At 35.0% G+C, this 20,793-nt stretch overlaps 1 protein-coding gene across 5 annotated transcripts in view; it reads right to left on the bottom strand.

Annotated features, from left to right (window-relative positions):
* Positions 1-1,146: 1,146 nt before the first annotated feature.
* Positions 1,147-20,793, bottom strand: part of LOC137657742 (peroxidase-like) — a 249,080-nt gene continuing 229,433 nt past the window's right edge. For all 5 annotated transcript variants that reach the window (XM_068392209.1, XM_068392208.1, XM_068392211.1 and 2 more), the window contains 2 exons: positions 14,440-14,592; positions 1,147-3,108 (listed from right to left, as the gene is read on the bottom strand). In XM_068392209.1, coding sequence (XP_068248310.1) covers positions 2,805-3,108; positions 14,440-14,592 — 457 coding nt within the window. In that variant the 3' untranslated portion in view covers positions 1,147-2,804. The remainder of the gene's footprint in view (positions 3,109-14,439; positions 14,593-20,793) is intronic.

The following is a 20,793-nucleotide window of genomic DNA, read 5'->3' as shown; positions in this document are numbered from 1 at the left end:
CGAATAAATAAGGTATGAGATTGATTAATAACAGTTTAAATCTTTTCATTTAACGACATTCGACATAATCATGTCCACCAACCAACAATCAATAATGACGCAATATTACAGCCGAGTTTGCAATTTCACTTAAATGTGTCATAGGTTTCAAATTACAGGGACAGTAGGTGTTTACAGGGGAGCCATTCGATCACCCTGATCTTTTTATAGGTCAATTGTCGTCCTTGAATAGGCTTGAGACGCAATCCTATGCAAAGGCAAAGGCCCGTACATCTCCACTATTGACGTTACCTAGGAGAGAGAGAGAGAGAGAGAGAGAGAGAGAGAGAGAGAGAGAGAGAGAGAGAGAGAGAGAGAGATTGTTACTGTGGAGTATCCATTCATAACGTATGAAATAATGTAACCCGTCTCTCTCTCTCTCTCTCTCTCTCTCTCTCTCTCTCTCTCTCTCTCTCTCTCTCTCTCTCTCTCTCTCTCTCGGAAGAATTGCTAAGGATAAATTTAAACTAAACCTAAACAATAACAAAATGCCGCTTTATTTCCTTGTACAACAGGGATAAACTACATAAGAACATTAAATACAATTATTTACAAAACAGAAAACCTGTTTTGTGTATATTCTAATATATCACAAGGGCTAAAATACATCAGCCTATAAGTGTTGAAAAAAAAATCAGACATATTATATATATGCTAAAAGAAAAAACAATATATTACAATATGAATAGTCTGCGTGATACAAGAGATTTAGGTGATTATACAAATGAGAAATGTCGATATAAATTAAAACAGTAGTAAAAAGGATAGTTTAACAAACTAAATTAATTTTACGTTGATAAGTTATATATATATATATATATATATATATATATATATATATATATATACATATAATATATATGTACATATTTATATATATATATATATATATATATATATATATATATTTATATATAGATATATGTACATATATATATATATATTATATATATATATTTAAATATGTATTTATACATACATACATACATACATATATATATATATATATATATATATATATATATATATATATATATATATATGCGCGAGTGTGGTGTGTGTATACACACACATGAAACATATAATACACCTAGTCTGTAACGCTTGTACATGTAGCTTTTGTATTACATAGGTGAGGACTGAAGTGGCCGTGAGGTTAGACAACGCATCCTTCGAAGACGATCTGCCTGTAGACACAAATAGGTAGCTGCTCCTGGATTAGGATGGAAGGGTCCTTGGTCCCCCTGGACGTCGTGAGTCGTTGTGGGGCTTCTCTCATTGGCCACGCCCACACCGACCAGGTCTCTGATAGGTCTTGCTTTGGACCATTATAGTGGCGATTGGTCAGACAAGGAAGTAATAGTATTTACAATTTCCCCTTCAGTGTTTTATTACGTGCGTGCGTGCGTTTGTTCTTAACGCATGCGTGTTGTGTTGCCAGTCTAATCTTTCAGTACATCCACCATTCTCTTCGTCTAACGTTATCTTGGATTAGATTACTGCTCGAAAATTTCATCCTCAGATAATCTTTTTGTGTACTGATAGAAATTAAACAATGTAAAATCATTAGTGCATTAATGGAGTAAGCTTAGATTATAATTGCTTATAAGAGGAAATACTTTCAAAGTACGGAAGGGGAAACGGTAACCAAGAACCAAAGAGGGGAAATATAAAGTGAGTCATTCCCCAGAGGGTTATCACGATCAACAAGGGGAAAGGGGCCAATATTGGTCGTCACAAGTTTAGGGGAAACAGGTGTATCCACGTAATGTGTCTTCACGTAACTTTTCAAATTACCCGTCCTGTTTTTTTTATATTTTGGTATTTAGATATTTCTGGTTCAAATAGTTCCTCAACAAGTCTGGTTAGGAAAATCAAGGCCAAACAACGAGTAAAAGAAAAACTATTAATTAACGTAATAACAAGAACTTATCAGAACAGGGATATCCACTTTGCTTTAACATTAAAGAATAGTCACATTTATTTTTCCTTCAAGTAAACAATGTGATAAATTAGGAATTTTTAAGCTTTCTAATAACACTAAAAAGTCTAACCTTTTCTGATAGATTTTTATATATATATAAAAAAAACGGATAAATCGATGCAATAAATATATAGATTTTAGCAGCCACTCACTCAAAAAAACAGCCTCGCCTCATTAGAATTGTTAGCTGGCCAAAACTGAACAGTGCAAAAAAACTATGCTATCAGCAACAATACTACATTCAAAATCGTACCAACAATGAAATTGGCAATGGTGAATACGGTAAATGAAATATTGACAACAATGCACATCAGCCAAATAAACAACTGACCATTATGTATAAACTGTATGATAAAACATGACCTCGGTCCAATTTGAAAATGTCTGAACAGTCAAAGAGAGCTAGCTGGTTTGGTAAGGGTTTTTTTCTTATGGTTATTGTTCTGAATATTGAAAGTAGTAATCACACGTAGGACCAGGGTCAAGTTTCATTCGTCTGTCTAAATAAGAGGAAGAACGTCGCTTGAAATAAATATCAATGAAACTAGCAGCTCATAAACATGTCAATTATTCCTACCAGAGAAAAACCTACTGGAGCTGATAATTTCATGACAGAGAGAAAAAAAACACTTATGTAGAACATTACGGTGATGAATTCCTTACCACATAAAAACACACACTGAAACAGTAGAAAAATAATTGCAAGACATAAATAAATATAACATCAAGAAAACACTTTAATTATGCAATGAAATAAAAACAATCGGAAACATCAGTAATTCTATTTCTTCCCGTAGAAAAGCGTATTGGAATAGGCGTGTTCTATTACATTCTTGAAGTTGTGGTCGGTCAGCTGTGCCAAACTCGGCCCTTCGGAGAATGATTGGGGAGAGTGACCGCCGCCCTCAGAATCCTCCTTGGCAGACTTCTCGCTGATTTCCTCGAACGGGCGGGGCAGCTCGCTGGAGAAGATTTCTTGGAGGGCGGCCTCGTCGTAGTCTTCGAAGCCGTCCTCGGGTTCGAACTGATACGGGTCTTCCTCCGGCAAACCGGACGTTTGGTCGTTGTTGTCGTAATCGACGTTACTAAGAAGGAAAGTAAGAAAGATTTTCCATAATTGGTACGATAACTCTTACAGTACTAACATAATGCATATGAATGTGCTTGTCCACCAAACAAGATAACAAATGGAACGAACATGAATAACATTACAGAGCTGAGATTTCTATGCAAATTGTATAATGCTCTTGTATAGAAATTTATTCTATTTCGGGATTTTATTAGTTTCTAGAAAAAAAAGACCAAGCACTTAACGCAGTCAACAAGAAAGGCAGCGAAGTTGAAGAAAATTTCCCATATATTACTAGTGGATAACATTTAGTGAGTTCCCATATACCTAGTGGTTAACAATGTAGGTTCTCATATTCCTGATAGTTCACAATAAATTAATTTCAATATTCCTTGTCGTTACCATCAACTGAGCTCCCATATTACTGATGGTTCAATAAAAGTGAGTTCCCATATTCCTTTTGGTTCACAACAAATGAGTTCCCATATTCATTTTTATTTACAAGAAGTGAGGTCCATATTCTTTTTGGTTCAAAAAAAGTGAGTTTCCATATTCTTGGTGGTTCACAAAAAGCAAGTTCCTATATTCCTTTTGGTTCACATTAAGTGAGGTCCCATATTCCTTTTGGTTCACAATAAATGAGTTCCCATATTCCTGGTAGTTCAAAAGTGAGTTCCCATATTCCCTTTGGTTCATAAGAAATGAGTTCCCATATTCCAGGTAGTTAAAAAAAAGTGAGTTTCCAAATTCCTGGTGGTTCACAAGAAGTGAGTACCCATATTCCTTTTGGTTCACAAATTAGTTCCCATATTCTAAGTGGTTCACAAAAAGTGAGTTCCCATATTCGTGGCGGTTCAAAAAAAAGTGAGTTCCCTTATTCCTTTGGGTTGAAAACAAGAGTTCCTATATTCCTGGTGGTTCACAAAAAGTGAGTTCCCATATTCCTTTTGGTTCATAAGAAATGAGTTCCCATATTCCTGGTGGTTCAAAAGTGAGTTCCCATATTCCTTTTGGTTCATAAGAAATGAGGTCTCATATTCCAGGTAGTTAAAAAAAAGTGAGTTCCCAAATTACAGGTGGTTCACAAGAAGTGAGTTCCCATATTCCTTTTGGTTTACAAATGAGTTCCCATATTCTAAGTGGTTCACAAAAAGTGAGTTCCCATATTCTTGGCGGTTCAAAAAAAAGTGAGTTCCCTTATTCCTTTAGGTTGAAAACAAGAGTTCCCATATTCCTGGTGGTTCACAAAAAGTGAGTTCCCATATTCCTGGAGGTTCAAAAATGTGAGTTTCCATATTCCTTTTGTTTTACAAGTGAGTTTCCATATTCCAGGTTGCTCAAAATAATTAAGTTCCCATTTCCAGGTGATTCACACGAAGTGAGTTCCTATATTCATTTTGGTTCAAAATTGAGTTCCCATATTCCTGGTAGTTCACAATTCAGTTCCCATATTCCTGGTAGTTCACAAAAACTGAGTTCCCATACTCCTGATGGTTCACAAAAAGTGAGTTCCCATATTCCTGGTGGTTCACAAAAAGTGAGGTCCCACATTCCTTTTTGTTCATAATAAGAGTGTTCACATAACCCTTTTGGTTCATGATTGAGTTCCCATGTTATTATTATTATTACCTGCTAGGCAACAACCCTAGTTGGAAAAGCAAGATGCTATAAGCCAGGGGCTCCAACGGGGGAAATAGCTCAGTGAAGAAAGGAAAAAAAAGTAAAATAAAATATCTTGGTGGTTCACAAAGAGTGAGTTTTCATATTCCTTCTGTTTCACAACAAGTGAGTTCCCATATTCCTTCTGTTTAACAACAAGTGAGTTCCCATATTCCTTCTGTTTAAACAACAAGTGAGTTCCCATATTCCTATAGGTTCACAAATAAGTTCCCATATTCCTCTTGGTTCACAAAACGTGAGTATCCATGTTCTGATGGTTCACAAAAAGTGAGTCCCCATATTCCTTTTGGTTCACAAGTGACTTCCTATATTCCTTTTAGTTCACAAAAAGAGTTCCCATATTCTATTAGTTACACAAAAAGTGGGTTCCCATAATCCTGGTGGTTCAAAACAAGTAATATCCATATTCCTTTTGGTTCATATGCCAGGTCTCATATTCCTGGTCGCTCACAAAAAGTTATTTCCCATATTGCTTTTGGTTCACAATAAATTAGTTCCCATATTGCTTTTGGTTCACAATAAATTAGTTCCCATATTTCTTTTGGTTCACAAGTGAGTTCCCATATTCCTGGTGGTTCACGAAAAGTGAGTTCCCATATTCCTGGTGGTTCACGAAAAGTGAGTTCCTTTATTTGTCTTGGTTCTTAACAAGTGAGTTCTCATTTTCCTTTTGGTTCACGACAAATGAGTTATCATATTCTTTTGGTTCACAAACAGTTAGTTCTCATATTGCTTTTAGTTCACAAGTGAATTCCCATATTCTTTTGGGTGCATAAAAAGTGAGTTCCCATAGTCCTTTTGGTTTACAATAAGTGAGTTCCCATTTTTCTGGTAGTTCACAACAAGTGAGTTCCTTTATTAATTTTAGTTCACTATAAGTGAGTTCATATTTTCCTTTTGGTTCAAAACAAGCCAGTTCCCACTTTTCTTGGTGGTTCACAAAAAGTGGGTTCCATATTCCTTTTGGTTTACAAGCAAGTTCCTATATCCCTTTTGGTTCACAAGACAGTTCCCATATTCTTGGTGGTTCACAAAAAGTGAGTTCCCGTATTCCTTTTGGTTAACAAGTGAGTTCCTATATTCCGGGGGGTTCACAAGAAGTGAGGTCCCATATTCTTTTTGGTTCACAACAAGTGAGTTCCCATATTCCTGGTGGTTCACAAGAAGTGAGTTCCCATATTCCTGGTGGTTCACAATAAATGAGTTCCCATATTCCTTTTGGTTCATAAGTGAGTTCCCATATTCCTGGTGGTTAACAACAAATGAGTTCCCTTATTCCTTTTGGCTCACCACAAGTGAGTTCCCCTAATCCTTTTGGATTACAAAAAAGTGAGTTCCCTTAATCCTTTTGGATTACAAAAAAGTGAGTTCCCATATCTTTTTTGGTTCACAAAAAAGTGAATTCTCCTCTTCTTGGTGGTTCACAAAAAGTGAGTGCCCATATTGCTTTTTGGTTCACAAAAAGTGAGTACCCATATTCCTGGTGGTTCACAAAAAAGGAGTTCCCATATTCTTGGTGGTTCACACAAAGTGAGTTCCCATATTCTTAGTGGTTCACAAAAAGGGAGTTCCCATATTCTTGGTAGTTCACAAAAAAAGTTAGTTCCCATATTCCTGTGGTTCAGAAAAAGTGACCTCCTATATTCCTGGTGGTTCACAAAAAGTGACTTCTCATATTCCTATTAACAAAAGGTGAGCTTCTATATTCCTGGTGGTTCACAAAAAGCGAGTTCTCATATGCCTTTTGGTTCACAATAATTACATGCCTTTTGGTTCATAATAATTGAGTATCCATATTCTAGGTGGTTTAAAAAAAGTAAGTTTCTATATTCCTTTTGGTTCACAAGTGAGTTCCTATGTTCCTGATGGTTCACAGCAATTTAGTTCCCATATTTCTTGTTGTTCAATATAAGCGAGTTCCGATATTCCCCGAGGCTCACAACAACCTACTTCCAATATTCTTGATGGTTCATAATAAGAGAGTTCTCATATTTCTTTTGGTTCACAAAAAGTGAGTGACCACATTCCTGGTGGTTCTCAACAATTTAGTTCCCATATTCCAGGTGGTTCATAACAAGTGAATTCCCATATTCCTGGCGGTTCACAACAAGTGAGTTCCCATATCTCTAGTCGTTTTCAACAAATGAGTTCCTATATTCTTGGTGATTCAAAACAAATGAGTTCCCATATCCCTGGTTGTTTTCAACAAATGAGTTCCCATATTCCTGGTGGTTCACAACAAGTGAGTTCCCATATCTCTAGTGGTTTTCAACAAATGTGGTTCCAATATTCCTGGTGGTTCACAACAAGTGAGTTCCCATATCTCTAGTGAATTTCAACAAATGAGTTCCCATATATCTAGTGGTTCACAAGAAAAGAGTTTCCATATCCCTAGTGGTTTTCAACAAATGAGTTCCCATATTCCTGGTGGTTCACAACAAGTGAGTTCCCATATTTCTAGTGGTTTTCAACACATGTGGTTCCCATATTCCTGGTGGTTCACAACAAGTAAGTTCCCATATCTCTAGTGGTTTTCAACAAATGAGTTCCCATATTCCTGGTGGTTCACAACAAGTGAGTTCCCATATTTCTAGTGGTTTTCAACACATGTGGTTCCCATATTCCTGGTGGTTTACAACAAGTAAGTTCCCATATCTCTAGTGGTTTTCAACAAATGAGTTCCCATATTCCTGGTGGTTCACAACAAGTGAGTTCCCATATTTCTAGTGGTTTTCAACACATGTGGCTCCCATATTCCTGGTGGTTCACAACAAGTAAGTTCCCATATCCCTACTGGTTTTAGAACAAATGTGGTTCCCATATTCCTGGTGGTTCACAACAAGTGAGTTCCCATATCTCTAGTGGTTTGCAATAAATAAGTTCCCATATTCCTGGCGGTTCACAACAAGTGAGTTCCCATATCCCTAGTGATTTTCAACAAATGAGTTCCCATATTTATGGTGGTTCATAACAAGTGAGTTCCCATATCCCTGGTGGTTATAAACAAATGAGTTCCCATATTCCTGGTGGTTCACAAGTGGGCTCCTGTATCTCTAGTGGGTTTTTAAATAATTGAGTTCCCATATTCCTGGTGGTTCACAACAAGTAAGTTCCCATATAACTGGTGGTTTCCAACAAATGAGTTCCCATATTACTGGCGTTCACAACAAATGAGTTCCCATATTACTGGCATTCACAACAAGTGAGCTTCCATATCCCTAGTGGTTTTCAACAAATGAGTTCCCATATTCCTGGTGGTTCCTAACAAGTGAGTTCCCATATCCTTGGTGGTTATAAACAAATGAGTTCCCATATTCATCTTGGTTCACAACAAGTGAGCTCACATATCCATAGTGGTTTTCAACAGATGAGTTCCCATATTCCTTGTGGTTCACAACAAGTCAGTTCCCATATTCCTCTTGGTTCACAACAAGTGAGTTCCTATGTCTCTTGGTGGTTTTCAAATAATGAGTCCCCATATTCCTGGTGGTTCACAACAAGTAAGTTCCCATATCCCTAGTGGTTTTCAACAAATGAGTTCTCATATTCCTGGAGGTTCACAACAAGGGACTTCCCATATCTCTAGTGGATTTCAAAAAATGAGTTCTCATATTCTTGGAGGTTCACAACAAGGGACTTCCCATATCTCTAGTGGATTTCAAAAAAATGAGTTCTCATACTCCTGGAGGTTCACAACAAGGGACTTCCCATATCTCTAGTGGATTTCAAAAAATGAGTTCTCATATTCCTGGAGGTTCACAACAAGGGACTTCCCATATCTCTAGTGGATTTCAAAAAAATGAGTTCTCATACTGCTGGAGGTTCACAACAAGTCAGTTCCCATATTCCTCTTGGTTCACAACAAGTGAGTTCCTATGTCTCTAGTGGTTTTCAAATAATGAGTCCCCATATTCCTGGTGGTTCACAACAAGTAAGTTCCCATATCACTAGTGGTTTTCAACAAATGAGTTCTCATATTCCTGGAGGTTCACAACAAGGGACTTCCCATATCTCTAGTGGATTTCAAAAAATGAGTTCTCATATTCCTGGAGGTTCACAACAAGGGACTTCCCATATCTCTAGTGGATTTCAAAAAAATGAGTTCTCATACTCCTGGAGGTTCACAACAAGGGACTTCCCATATCTCTAGTGGATTTCAAAAAATGAGTTCTCATATTCCTGGAGGTTCACAACAAGGGACTTCCCATATCTCTAGTGGTTTTCAACAAATGAGTTCTCATATTCCTGGAGGTTCACAACAAGGGACTTCCCATATCTCTAGTGGATTTCAAAAAATGAGTTCTCATATTCCTGGAGGTTCACAACAAGGGACTTCCCATATCTCTAGTGGATTTCAAAAAAATGAGTTCTCATACTCCTGGAGGTTCACAACAAGGGACTTCCCATATCTCTAGTGGATTTCAAAAAATGAGTTCTCATATTCCTGGAGGTTCACAACAAGGGACTTCCCATATCTCTAGTGGATTTCAAAAAATGAGTTCTCATATTCCTGGAGGTTCACAACAAGGGACTTCCCATATCTCTAGTGTATTTCAAAAAATGAGTTCTCATATTCCTGGAGGTTCACAACAAGGGACTTCCCATATCTCTAGTGGATTTCAAAAAATGAGTTCTCATATTCCTGGAGGTTCACAACAAGTCAGTTCCCATATTCCTCTTGGTTTACAACAAGTGAGTTCCTATGTCTCTAGTGGTTTTCAAATAATGAGTCCCCATATTCCTGGTGGTTCACAACAAGTAAGTTCCCATATCCCTAGTGGTTTTCAACAAACGAGTTCTCATATTCCTGGTTGTTCACAACCGGTGAGTTTCCATATCCTTAGTAGTTTTCAACAAATGAGTTCCCATATTCCTGGTGGTTCACGACATTAAGTTCCCGTATCCCTAGTGGTTTTCAACAAATGAGTTCCCATATTCCTAGTGGTTTACTATAAGGAAATTCCCATACCCCTACTGGTTTTCGACAAACGAGTTCTCATATTCCTGGTGGTTCACAATAGGTGATTCCCCATATCTTTAGTGGTTTTCAGCCAATGAGTTTCCATATTCCTGTTGGTTCATTACAAGTCCCTTCCCATATCGCCGGGGGTTTTAAACAAATAAGTTCCCATATTCCTGGTGGTTCACAACAAGTGAGTTCCCATATCCCTAGTGGTTTTCATCAAATGAGTTTCCATATTCCCGGTGGTTCACAACAAGTGAGTTTCCATATCCCTAGTGGTTTTCAACAAATGAGTTCCCAGATTCTTGGCGGTTCACAAGTGAGTTTCCATATCCCTAGTGGTTTTCAACAAATGAGTTACCATATTCATGGCAGTTCACAACAAGTGAGTTTTCATATCCCTAGTGGTTTTCAACAAACGAGTTCCCAGATTCTTGGCGGTTCACATCAAGTGAGGCTCCATATCCCAAGTGGTTTTCAACAAATGATTTCCATATTCCTGGTGGTTCACAACAAGTGAGTTTCCATATCCCCAATGGTTTTAAACAAACGAGTTCCCATATCCCCAATGGTTTTAAACAAACGAGTTCCCATATTCCTGGTAGCTCACAACAACTGAGTTTTCATACCCCTAATGGTTTTCAACAAATGAGTTTCCATATTCCTAGTGATTCACAACAAGTGAATTTCCATATCCCTAGTGGTTTTCAACAAATAGGTTACCATATTCCTAGTGGTTCACAACAAGGGACTTTCCATATCACTGGTGGTTTTCAACAAATTGGAGTTCCCATATTCCCGGTGGTTCACGACAAGAGACTTTCCTTATACCTAGTGGTTTTCAACAAACGAGTTCCCAGATTCTTGGCGGTTCACATCAAGTGAGGCTCCATATCCCAAGTGGTTTTCAACAAATGATTTCCATATTCCTGGTGGTTCACAACAAGTGAGTTTCCATATCCCCAATGGTTTTAAACAAACGAGTTCCCATATCCCCAATGGTTTTAAACAAACGAGTTCCCATATTCCTGGTAGCTCACAACAACTGAGTTTTCATACCCCTAATGGTTTTCAACAAATGAGTTTCCATATTCCTAGTGATTCACAACAAGTGAATTTCCATATCCCTAGTGGTTTTCAACAAATAGGTTACCATATTCCTAGTGGTTCACAACAAGGGACTTTCCATATCACTGGTGGTTTTCAACAAATTGGAGTTCCCATATTCCCGGTGGTTCACGACAAGAGACTTTCCTTATACCTAGTGGTTTTCAACATATAAGTTCCCATATTCTTGGTGGTTCACAACAAGGGACTTTCCATATCCCTAGTGGTTTCCAACAAATGAGCTCCCATATTCCTGGTAGTTCCCGATAAGTGAGTTTCCATATCCTTAGTGGTTATAAACAAACGAGTGTCTCATATTCCTGGTGTTTCACAAGTGAGTTTCCATATCCCTAGTGGTTTTAAACAAATGAGTTCCCATATTCCTGGTGGTTCACAAAAAAGAGTTCCCATATTCCTGTTGGTTTAAAACAAGTGCTTTATTTCTTCTGGTGATTATCAACAAGCGAGTTCCCTTATTCCTAGTGGTTCACAATAAGTGAATTCTTTTACTCCTCTATACTATAGGGTTTATTTGCATGGTCCTTATCCTGAAGTGGTGCATACACGGCTGCATATATTAGATAAAGAAGTGTTGCATACACACTATAGTAAACAAGGAGATAAGATAAGGTGAAAAGGATAATCGTATTGATCTATTGCTTTAGAGTGAGAAAAAAATTACTTGAACACTTACACTTACGCATACACACACACGCACGCACACACATGCACACAAACACACACATATATATATATGTATATATATACATATATATATATGTATGTATATATTTATATATAAATATACATATATATATATATATATATATATATATATATATATATATATATATATATTTATATATATATATATGTGTGTGTGTGTGTGTGTGTGTGTGTGTAATTTATGTATATAAGTAGTACTGACTAAATTTCAATTTTAAGACATGTTGTACAGCAATATGTATAATATAGAAATCCACTTTTTGATGGCATATGTGGACTATGGAAAAGCCTTTGAAAGTGTTCACCGGCCAATTTTATTGAGTGTCTTGCATAATTATGGAGTTCCACTCAAGTATGTAAATTTGATTAAGTCTGTTCCTGAGCATGGAAAGTGCAAAATTAATGTTAGTGGAGTCCTATCAAATGAATTCCCAATGAACAGTGGAGTTCTCTAAGGGAATGTGTTGTTACCCATGTTGTTAATCCTCCTCATGGATTTTGTAATGCATAGAACAGTTGGGGACAGTGGAGAAGGATTGAACTGGATTGGTGACAGGAAATTAGCTCAACTACAGTGTGCAGGATTTGCAAAGCTGGCTTACCAGAATCCATGAAATATCACATGAGGTTGGGCTGAAGATGAATAGAAGAAAGGCAAGAGATTATGAGAGCGGAATATACAATGGAAAATGAAATATCATTGGAATGAGAAAGGATTAATGAGGTGGAATCATTAAAATATTTAGGAACTATGATTTCTAATACAGGATCTATGGAATTTGACTTCAATGAAAGATTGAAAAAAGCAAATCAGACAATGGCTAAGTAAAATTTGGAAAGTTTGGTGAACGAATATCTCTTGGGGAATGCAAAGAGCATGCCCAAACCATCTCCATCTATCCCTCATCATGATGTCATCCACATATGGCACTCGAGTAATCTCTCTTGTAGTTTCATTTCTAATCCAGTTAAAAACTCACAATATTCATCTGAGGGCATTGTTCTCAAATCTACAAAATCTATTGGATATTGTTTCAATGTCATACTACGATCATGTCCATGGAGAACACCGACCTCACTAAACTGATATATAGCCTGATTTTTATATGTAATTTCACGTGATTTGATCTACAAATTTTACTTAAACTTAGCCAATGTCTGATTTTCTTTTTTCAATCTTTCATTAAATTCAATTTCTAAAGATCTGTAATAGAGATCATCTAAATGATTCCACTTCATTAATCCTTTCTCATTCCATTGATATTAACTCTTCCATTGCAGATTCCGTTCTCATCATCTATGTCTTTCTTCTATTTATCTTGACCCCAACCTCATGTAAAATTTCCTGCATTCTGGTAAGCAAGCTTTGCAAATCCTGTGGTGTTCTGCTAATAATAACAGCGTTATCAGCATACTCTAGGTCAGGTAATTTCCTGTTACCGATCCAGTCCAATCCTTCATCATCCCCAACTGTTCTATGCATTACAAAATCCATGAGGAGGATAAACAGTATAGGTGACAACATATTCCCTTGGAGTACTTCACTGTTCACTGGAAATGAATTTGATAGGACTCAGCTAGCAATAACTTTGCATTTGCTATGCTCATGAAGACTTAATCAAATTTACATATTTAAGATTAACTCCGTAATAACGCAGGGCTCTCCACAAAATTGGCCAGTGCGCACTATCAAAGGCTTTTTCTTAGTCCACTAGTGCCATCAAAAGTGGATTTCTATATCATACACATTGCTGTACTACATGTCTTATAATGAAAATTTGGTCAGTACAATTTTTAACTTTTCTAAATCCTACTTGTTCATCTCTCAGCTTTTCATCAACTTCTCTCTCTCTTTCTAGCCGATTTAGAATGAGCATACTATACATTTTCATGACAACCAACGTAAGTTTGATGCCTCTGTAAATATTGCAATATATATATATATATATATATATATATATATATATATATATATATATATATATATATACACACACATATATAAATATATAATATATACATACATACACACACACACACACATATATATATATATATATATATATACCTCCATTACTTTTACAAAGAAGTTTCCTATTCCCACTGTAACTCAATTATTTTAACTATTCACTTTCTTCGCAGCTATTCAGCTTCAGTAGCAAATTAACTATCCTAATGAGAACACTTAAATTACAAGGCTCACTTAAAGAGAAATATCTCTTCAGTCGGTACGTTATATTTGAACTTTGATTTGTTTTACATAAGGTAAAGTATATGGATGCACAATGGGTTCCACCTATCAATTAATATATAATGTGATGTATAATATAAAATAAGCAATGAAAAGAAAAGGGGGAAATTAAACCTAATGATGTCGTGTATCCCAAATTTTATAGGTTGTAAGACAGACAACTGCAACAAAAGCAGGAAATTCTTTTTAAAGATTAGCAGTCCAGGATAGGAACCAATCGCCAGCTCTGTAGAAGTTTGGCTGAAATAATACCCATACAAAAAAGAAGGAAAGTTTTAGAAAATAGATATGAATGAGGCCATTGATCAGACAAATTTTCTATTCAATCCTAAAAGAGATGAGTAATAAAAAGATGAAAGTCCCTAAAAATTAGAGTTTGTTTCATAAAAAAGAAATAGGGTCTACGGTATTCAATAAGCGATCGGGATGAAGAAACTATCTTGCATCACCTAAAACTACATTAAGACTTTGTGATCTCTTTGCACCGAATTTAATACTGGCTAAATTCTACTTCTGAAATAATCAATGTTACAAAATTAAGATATATTCCCGTATCTCGCGGCCTGAAACAATTCAGCTTAAGCTACGATAACCAAGAGATACTTGGGAGTGCAACTTACGTTTGGGAATCTTCCGTCGTGATGATAGACATGTTGAGGATCCCCCCAGCGTAGAGGAGTCCTGGAAACTGGGAGTCTACCTCCTCCTTCCAGAAGGATAGATCCAGGCTTGGTATCAGGTTCTCCTCGCTCTTGCACGACACTCGCTGATTCCTGGTGTAAAATGGAAGGAGGACATCAGCAAAAGATATTTCTGTCGAAAATGATTGATTTAATAATTGATTGATTGGGGGTTATCTGGAGACACAGAAATTGATATACTGATGATGCAAAATTCATTGGGGAAGAAATTTGGAAATAGAATTAATGTTTTCTTGTGTGGAATAATTGTGAAAGGTGAAGAGACTGAATTTCTATATTTGAATTCCACCTTTCCGGTTGAACTTCAGAGATGGGCAAACCTTCGAAAGCAGTTATCTTTATTCTCAACTTTGACAATAATACTAAACTATTGTTGAATTGATTTTTCTAGTATTGTGATATTGTTGTGGAAATGTTTACTTCTCAAGAATCCATAAGAAAGCTACTTTGTATTGCTTCAATGAAATGATATCTTCGACCTTCCTTAAAGAATACATATTTGCATTTTAGATGAAACATTGTAAATTAATTTTTCGTTTGTCCCGTGCGTTAAATATGAGCACAGAATGGCATATGACATTCAAAGAAATGCCTCACTCAATTCTTTTATAAAGCAATTCAGATCTTCTTCCATACCTTACAAAATACTGGTTTCTATACAAGACAAAATGATTGATAGATGGCATCTTAAGTTGCATGATGATGATTATGATAATATGACGATGATGATGATAATAATAAGAATGATGATGATGTTGGCTATCATCATAAAAATTAATTTCTTGCTTAATACAATGAAAGTTAGGTATTGAACATTAAAAATAGTTATGGGTTAATTAGAGAAACAATCTACTAAAACTATTTTAATTTCTAATCAGCTTAACTTGCTTTCTATTAAATGTAAAAGTCATTCACTCACAATAGATTTCCTTCTCATCAACTTCTAAAAAATTTAAATTCTTCTAACAAAACACACTCTCTCTCTCTCTCTCTCTCTCTCTCTCTCTCTCTCTCTCTCTCTCTCTCTCTCTCTCTCTCTCTCTCTCTCTCTCTCTCTCTCTCTCTCTTAAAAATAATCTGCTTTTAAATTTTTAGTTCACTGGTGATTAAGATAAATTAAATTCTATACGCCAGAAGTTGCCAGTGACTATGGCCTCCGATTACACTACTTGTTGGGTAATGAACTTTAGGTTAAGCGGTTCTTAAGTAGAATTGGTGTTTGGCTTGGAGCGTGGTAATATGAGAAAATAAATCCAGGGGCTGCAATGGACCTTTGCAAACTCACAGACACTCATCACTGTTGATATATGGTTGCCATTAGATGGCATATTATTGACGATTTATGATTGTGTGTATATATATATATATATATATATATATATATATATATATATATATATATATGTATGTATATATATATATGTATATATATATATATATATATATATATATATATATATATCCCCCAGAAAGAGAATATATATATACATATATATTTATATATATATAAATATATATATATATATTTATATATATATAAATATATATATATATATATATATATATATCTATATATATATATATATCCCCCAGAAAGAGAATATATATATAAATATATATATATATATATATATATATATATATATATATATATATATCTATATACATATATATATCTATATATATATATATATCTATATATATATCTATCTATATATATATCTATCTATCTATATCTATCTATCTATCTATCTATCTATATATATATATATATATATATATATATATATATATATATACTGTGTATATATATATATATATATATATATATATATATATATATATATATATATATATATATATATAACTGAATACCTTAATGGCGACGATGTATATTTTAGTCTCATTAAATCGTAATTAATAAAAAGAACTAATGATAATTACCATGATGCATCTCCAAATTAAATTCTTGAACGAAAATAGCTTATTATTTATATCATAATTAGTTACTAATTAACGCAACAAATCCATCAGTTGTATTCCTAATAGTTTTAAATATTTCTAATACTATTTTTTACAATAATTAATTATCCCAATGAATCTTATCAACAACATTTTTAATTGTTGATTTTTCGAAGAATTCTTCACAATGGTTAATGAACTCGACATATCTGTCAGTGACATTTCTTATGTTTCAGTTCTCAGAGCGTTTTTTGTGTCACTCGCGTCATTGCGTCACTTTCGACGGCAAGAATGGGTCTATCAATTTGCCCTCCAATTAAGCAACGTCTTTTTTGAAGACTTCGATTGTTGTCTCGCGTCTAATGAACTTTCACGCGTCCAGTCTCGTTAGTTCTCGACTAATCTCTCCCTCTCTCTGTCCCCACCTCATTTTTCTTCCTTTTCTTTTAGCTCCTTTAGAAGATGTCGTTTGATTTTTGACACGAGGTTTCGAAACCGTCAGTCGCATTGAGAGAGAGAGAGAGAGAGAGAGAGAGAGAGAGAGAGAGAGAGAGAGAGAGAGAGAGAGAGAGAGAGAAAATATTACTTCAAGATGAAATATATGTTATAAATAGTAGCTGAAAGCTGCCACGTATTTGAGACCTTTAAGAAGAGTTATTACCCAGAGCTTCGTTATTCTGAAAGTCTTTCTATTTTTCATCTCTAATTGCCGTCGTTTTTTTTTCTTTAGCAGTTATTATTTGAGACAATGTTTTGCTGCACTGAAAGGAAATCACCACTGGACTTGCCAGCTGGTCTCGTGTCACAGACCGAGCTAACATCTCACAGAGATGCTCCTGTCGGCATATTAGCGAAGTCTGGAGGGATTTGTCCCTCGACGAAATTTGAGCCATTACAGCGTGAGCTTAGCAAATATTGCCAACTCATGATGTCATCACCTACCCCGTACCACAACGTCAGCAACCCGACTCCCTCCCCTAACAGAAACTCAATTGTATAATTTTTAGGCCAACTTAAAAGAAATTAAGACTTTTGATATATATTATACATATATCTACTGTAGATAGGACACTCGGTAGAGCACATACCTTCGCCTATATCATGTATATTTCACGACAGGCGATTAAGTTATGAAAATTTTTGCACTAGTTTCAAGCAAATTGGATAAAAAATGCCCATGATATAGCAAAAGAGACATTTTTTACCTTTTCCCTACCTTACCCTTTAACCCAATCACTTCCATAATCTAATAAAATTGCCCTTGGATCATGGCCAATCATCCAACCATATTTCGTGTTATAAGACCAAATAGTTTTTGAGTTAGGCGAATCACAAATAAACAGACAGGCAATCTAACATAAAATACACAAACAAGGGTAATGACATCACTATATCATGTTGTATATCACAAGATAAGAATTATGCACATTGTGGCATGCAACTCGGATAAAAATTGACCACGATATAGCAAAAAGACCTTTTTTTGTGACCTTAATAACTTCTAAAATTTAATCACACTGTCTTTGGATCATGGTCAATCATCCCACCAAATTTCATATGATTCGGTTAAATATTTTTGAGTTTTGTGATTCGTTTTTTCTTTTTTTCTTATCTTTTCATGACCTTGGCCTTAACTTTTGACCATATCACTCCCAAAATCTAATCAAACTGTTCTTGGATCATGGCCAATCATCCTACCAAATTTCATGAGAATCGATCAAAATACTTTTCGAGTTATGCAAATCACAAACACACACTCAAATATACAAACATACGCCTATCAAAACATAATCTTCGCCGCAACGAAGCTGGCGAAAGTAATAACGTTAATGGTCGGTAGCGTCTACAACACAACGCTGTAATATTGTAAACAGACTACTTGCTATTGCAGATCGGTATCTGGTATCATCAATTTATGTTTTCGCTTTCGGTTTCTTGTTTTAATCGGTGCCCAAGCCTAAGAAAGTTATGTATATGCAATAAAATATTGATATTAATTACCATACTACACAATTATCAAGTAACAGAGATAATGTGCAAAGCTCGCCTCTTATAATCTGTTGCCATGGACGAAGAACCGAAAGCTGTCTCTTACTAGGCAAGTTTAGTAAACGCCGTATACCAACCCCAAATGGTAGAAAGAACCCTCACAGTGCCAAAGGAGTGCAAACCTGAAAGGCTGCATCTTATCCACCTATCTAAAAACTAAACTGTGCCTAAATCACACCAACTATGTTATTTTGTATTGAAATAGTGTACCTTAATGTTGATTAAATTTAATGTACTTTTATCTGGATCAAAAAAATAAATACAAAACATGCGGGCATGACAGAGTTAATGCTTATAAATTAAATGTGCCGGGTATAAAGGAATATAAGGCTACTGTATATATTGCACTAGACGGGAAACTCCTACATCTTGATAATTAAACCTTTTCTAAGAGAATCAGGGAGGATTAAGTTAGAAACAGCTATATATTTATAATATATATATATACATTTATATATATATATAATATATATATTTACATACACACACACACATATATATATATAATATATATATATATATATATATATATATATATATATATATATATATGTGTGTGTGTGTGTGTGTGTGTGTGTAGATATACATTATATACATACTCGTATATAAATATATATATATATATATATATATATATATAAATTATATGTATATATGTGTGTGTATATATATACACATATATATATATATACATATATATATACAGTTACAGTGTACAGTATATATAGTATATATATATATATATATATATATATATATCTATAATTAATTTATCTATCTACCTATCTATCTATGTAAATTTATACAGTGTATATATATATATATATATATATATATATATATATATATGTATGTATGTATGTATATATATATATGTATGTATGTATGTATATATGTATGTGTATATATATATATATATATATATATATATATATATATATATATATAGCTACAGCTATCAATGACTAAGATATGATAGTAAAATTGGTAATTGTTTACAACACCACGCTCTCCATTTACTCCAAAATAATGCAATCCTACAGTTCTCATCTTCTTGCACAGTAATTAGGTGGTTATTTAAATTCTGGGAAAGCAATAATTAGCAAGATATGTTGAGGAAGGGGGAAGGGGTTATATAAAGAAAATAGCTCGGTTTCCTCACCAAACGACTTGGAACTGACATGTCAACATAGTCAACCGAACAGAATTCATGATGCCAGCGTACATTTGATATACTGTATATTCAAAATATACTTAATCAGAAATGGAGTGATTACTCAAAAGTGTCCCTATTTGTAAATTGAATATTTTATGGACACTTTTGAGTACTGTAAATTATTCCATTTTTAATTAAGTATTATTTTGAATATACAGTATATCAAATGTACGCTGGCATCACGAACTTCTGCTTATGTACGCTGGCATCACGAATTCTGTTTGGTTGACTATGTTGACATGTCAGTTCCAAGTCGTTTGGTGAGGAAACCGAGTTATTTTCTTTTTATAACCCCTTCCCCCTTCCTCAACATATCTTGCTAATTATTGCTTTCCCATAATTTAAATAACCACCTAATTACTGTGCAAGAAGATGAGAACTGTAGGATTGCATTACTTTGTAGTAAATGGAGAGAGTGGTGTTGTAAACAATTACCGTAAAATTCATGCCCCCCTTGTCTCTTGTTAAGGTCGCTCATGAATGGCAGAGGCAAGCGACAGAGACAATGCCCAAGAGACTGACCATATATCCATATGGTCAGCGCTTAGGTCCCTCTCCACCCAAGGTAGGACCAAGAGGGTCAGGTAATGGCCGCTGATAACTCAGCAAGTAGCCCTATAGGCTTCCCCAAAAATACCCAATCCTTAGCTCAGAAGGATAGCGAGGTTACAGTCACTACAATTAACTGTTGAGCTTGAACGGGTCTCGAATTTCCGTCTAGCAGAATGCGAAGCAAGGATGTTTCCAGGTAGTATAATTCTAAAAGGGAAAGGGACAGAGAGGTACTAAAACTAACAAATACCTAACTATGACGAGCTAGTTACTGCAAGGAGTGAAATCATACAAATTTTCAATAAAGTTAGATAATCGAAATTCAAAACTACTTATGGTGCCAATTCGTAGAGGAAGTTTTCGGCTCGTAGTCGTTGGCAGCATATTATAAGGACTTGAACCTTACACATCTTCTGTTACTTGATAATTGGGCAGTATGGTAATCAACATCAATATATTAGGGCATATAGACAACTTTCTTATATACTGGTACC

Source organism: Palaemon carinicauda, chromosome 18, assembly GCF_036898095.1.
Source record: "Palaemon carinicauda isolate YSFRI2023 chromosome 18, ASM3689809v2, whole genome shotgun sequence".
NCBI classification, from domain to species: Eukaryota; Metazoa; Arthropoda; class Malacostraca; order Decapoda; family Palaemonidae; genus Palaemon; species Palaemon carinicauda.
The sequence above is the reverse complement of the archived record's forward strand: the minus strand, read 5'-3'. Positions and strand labels throughout refer to the sequence as shown.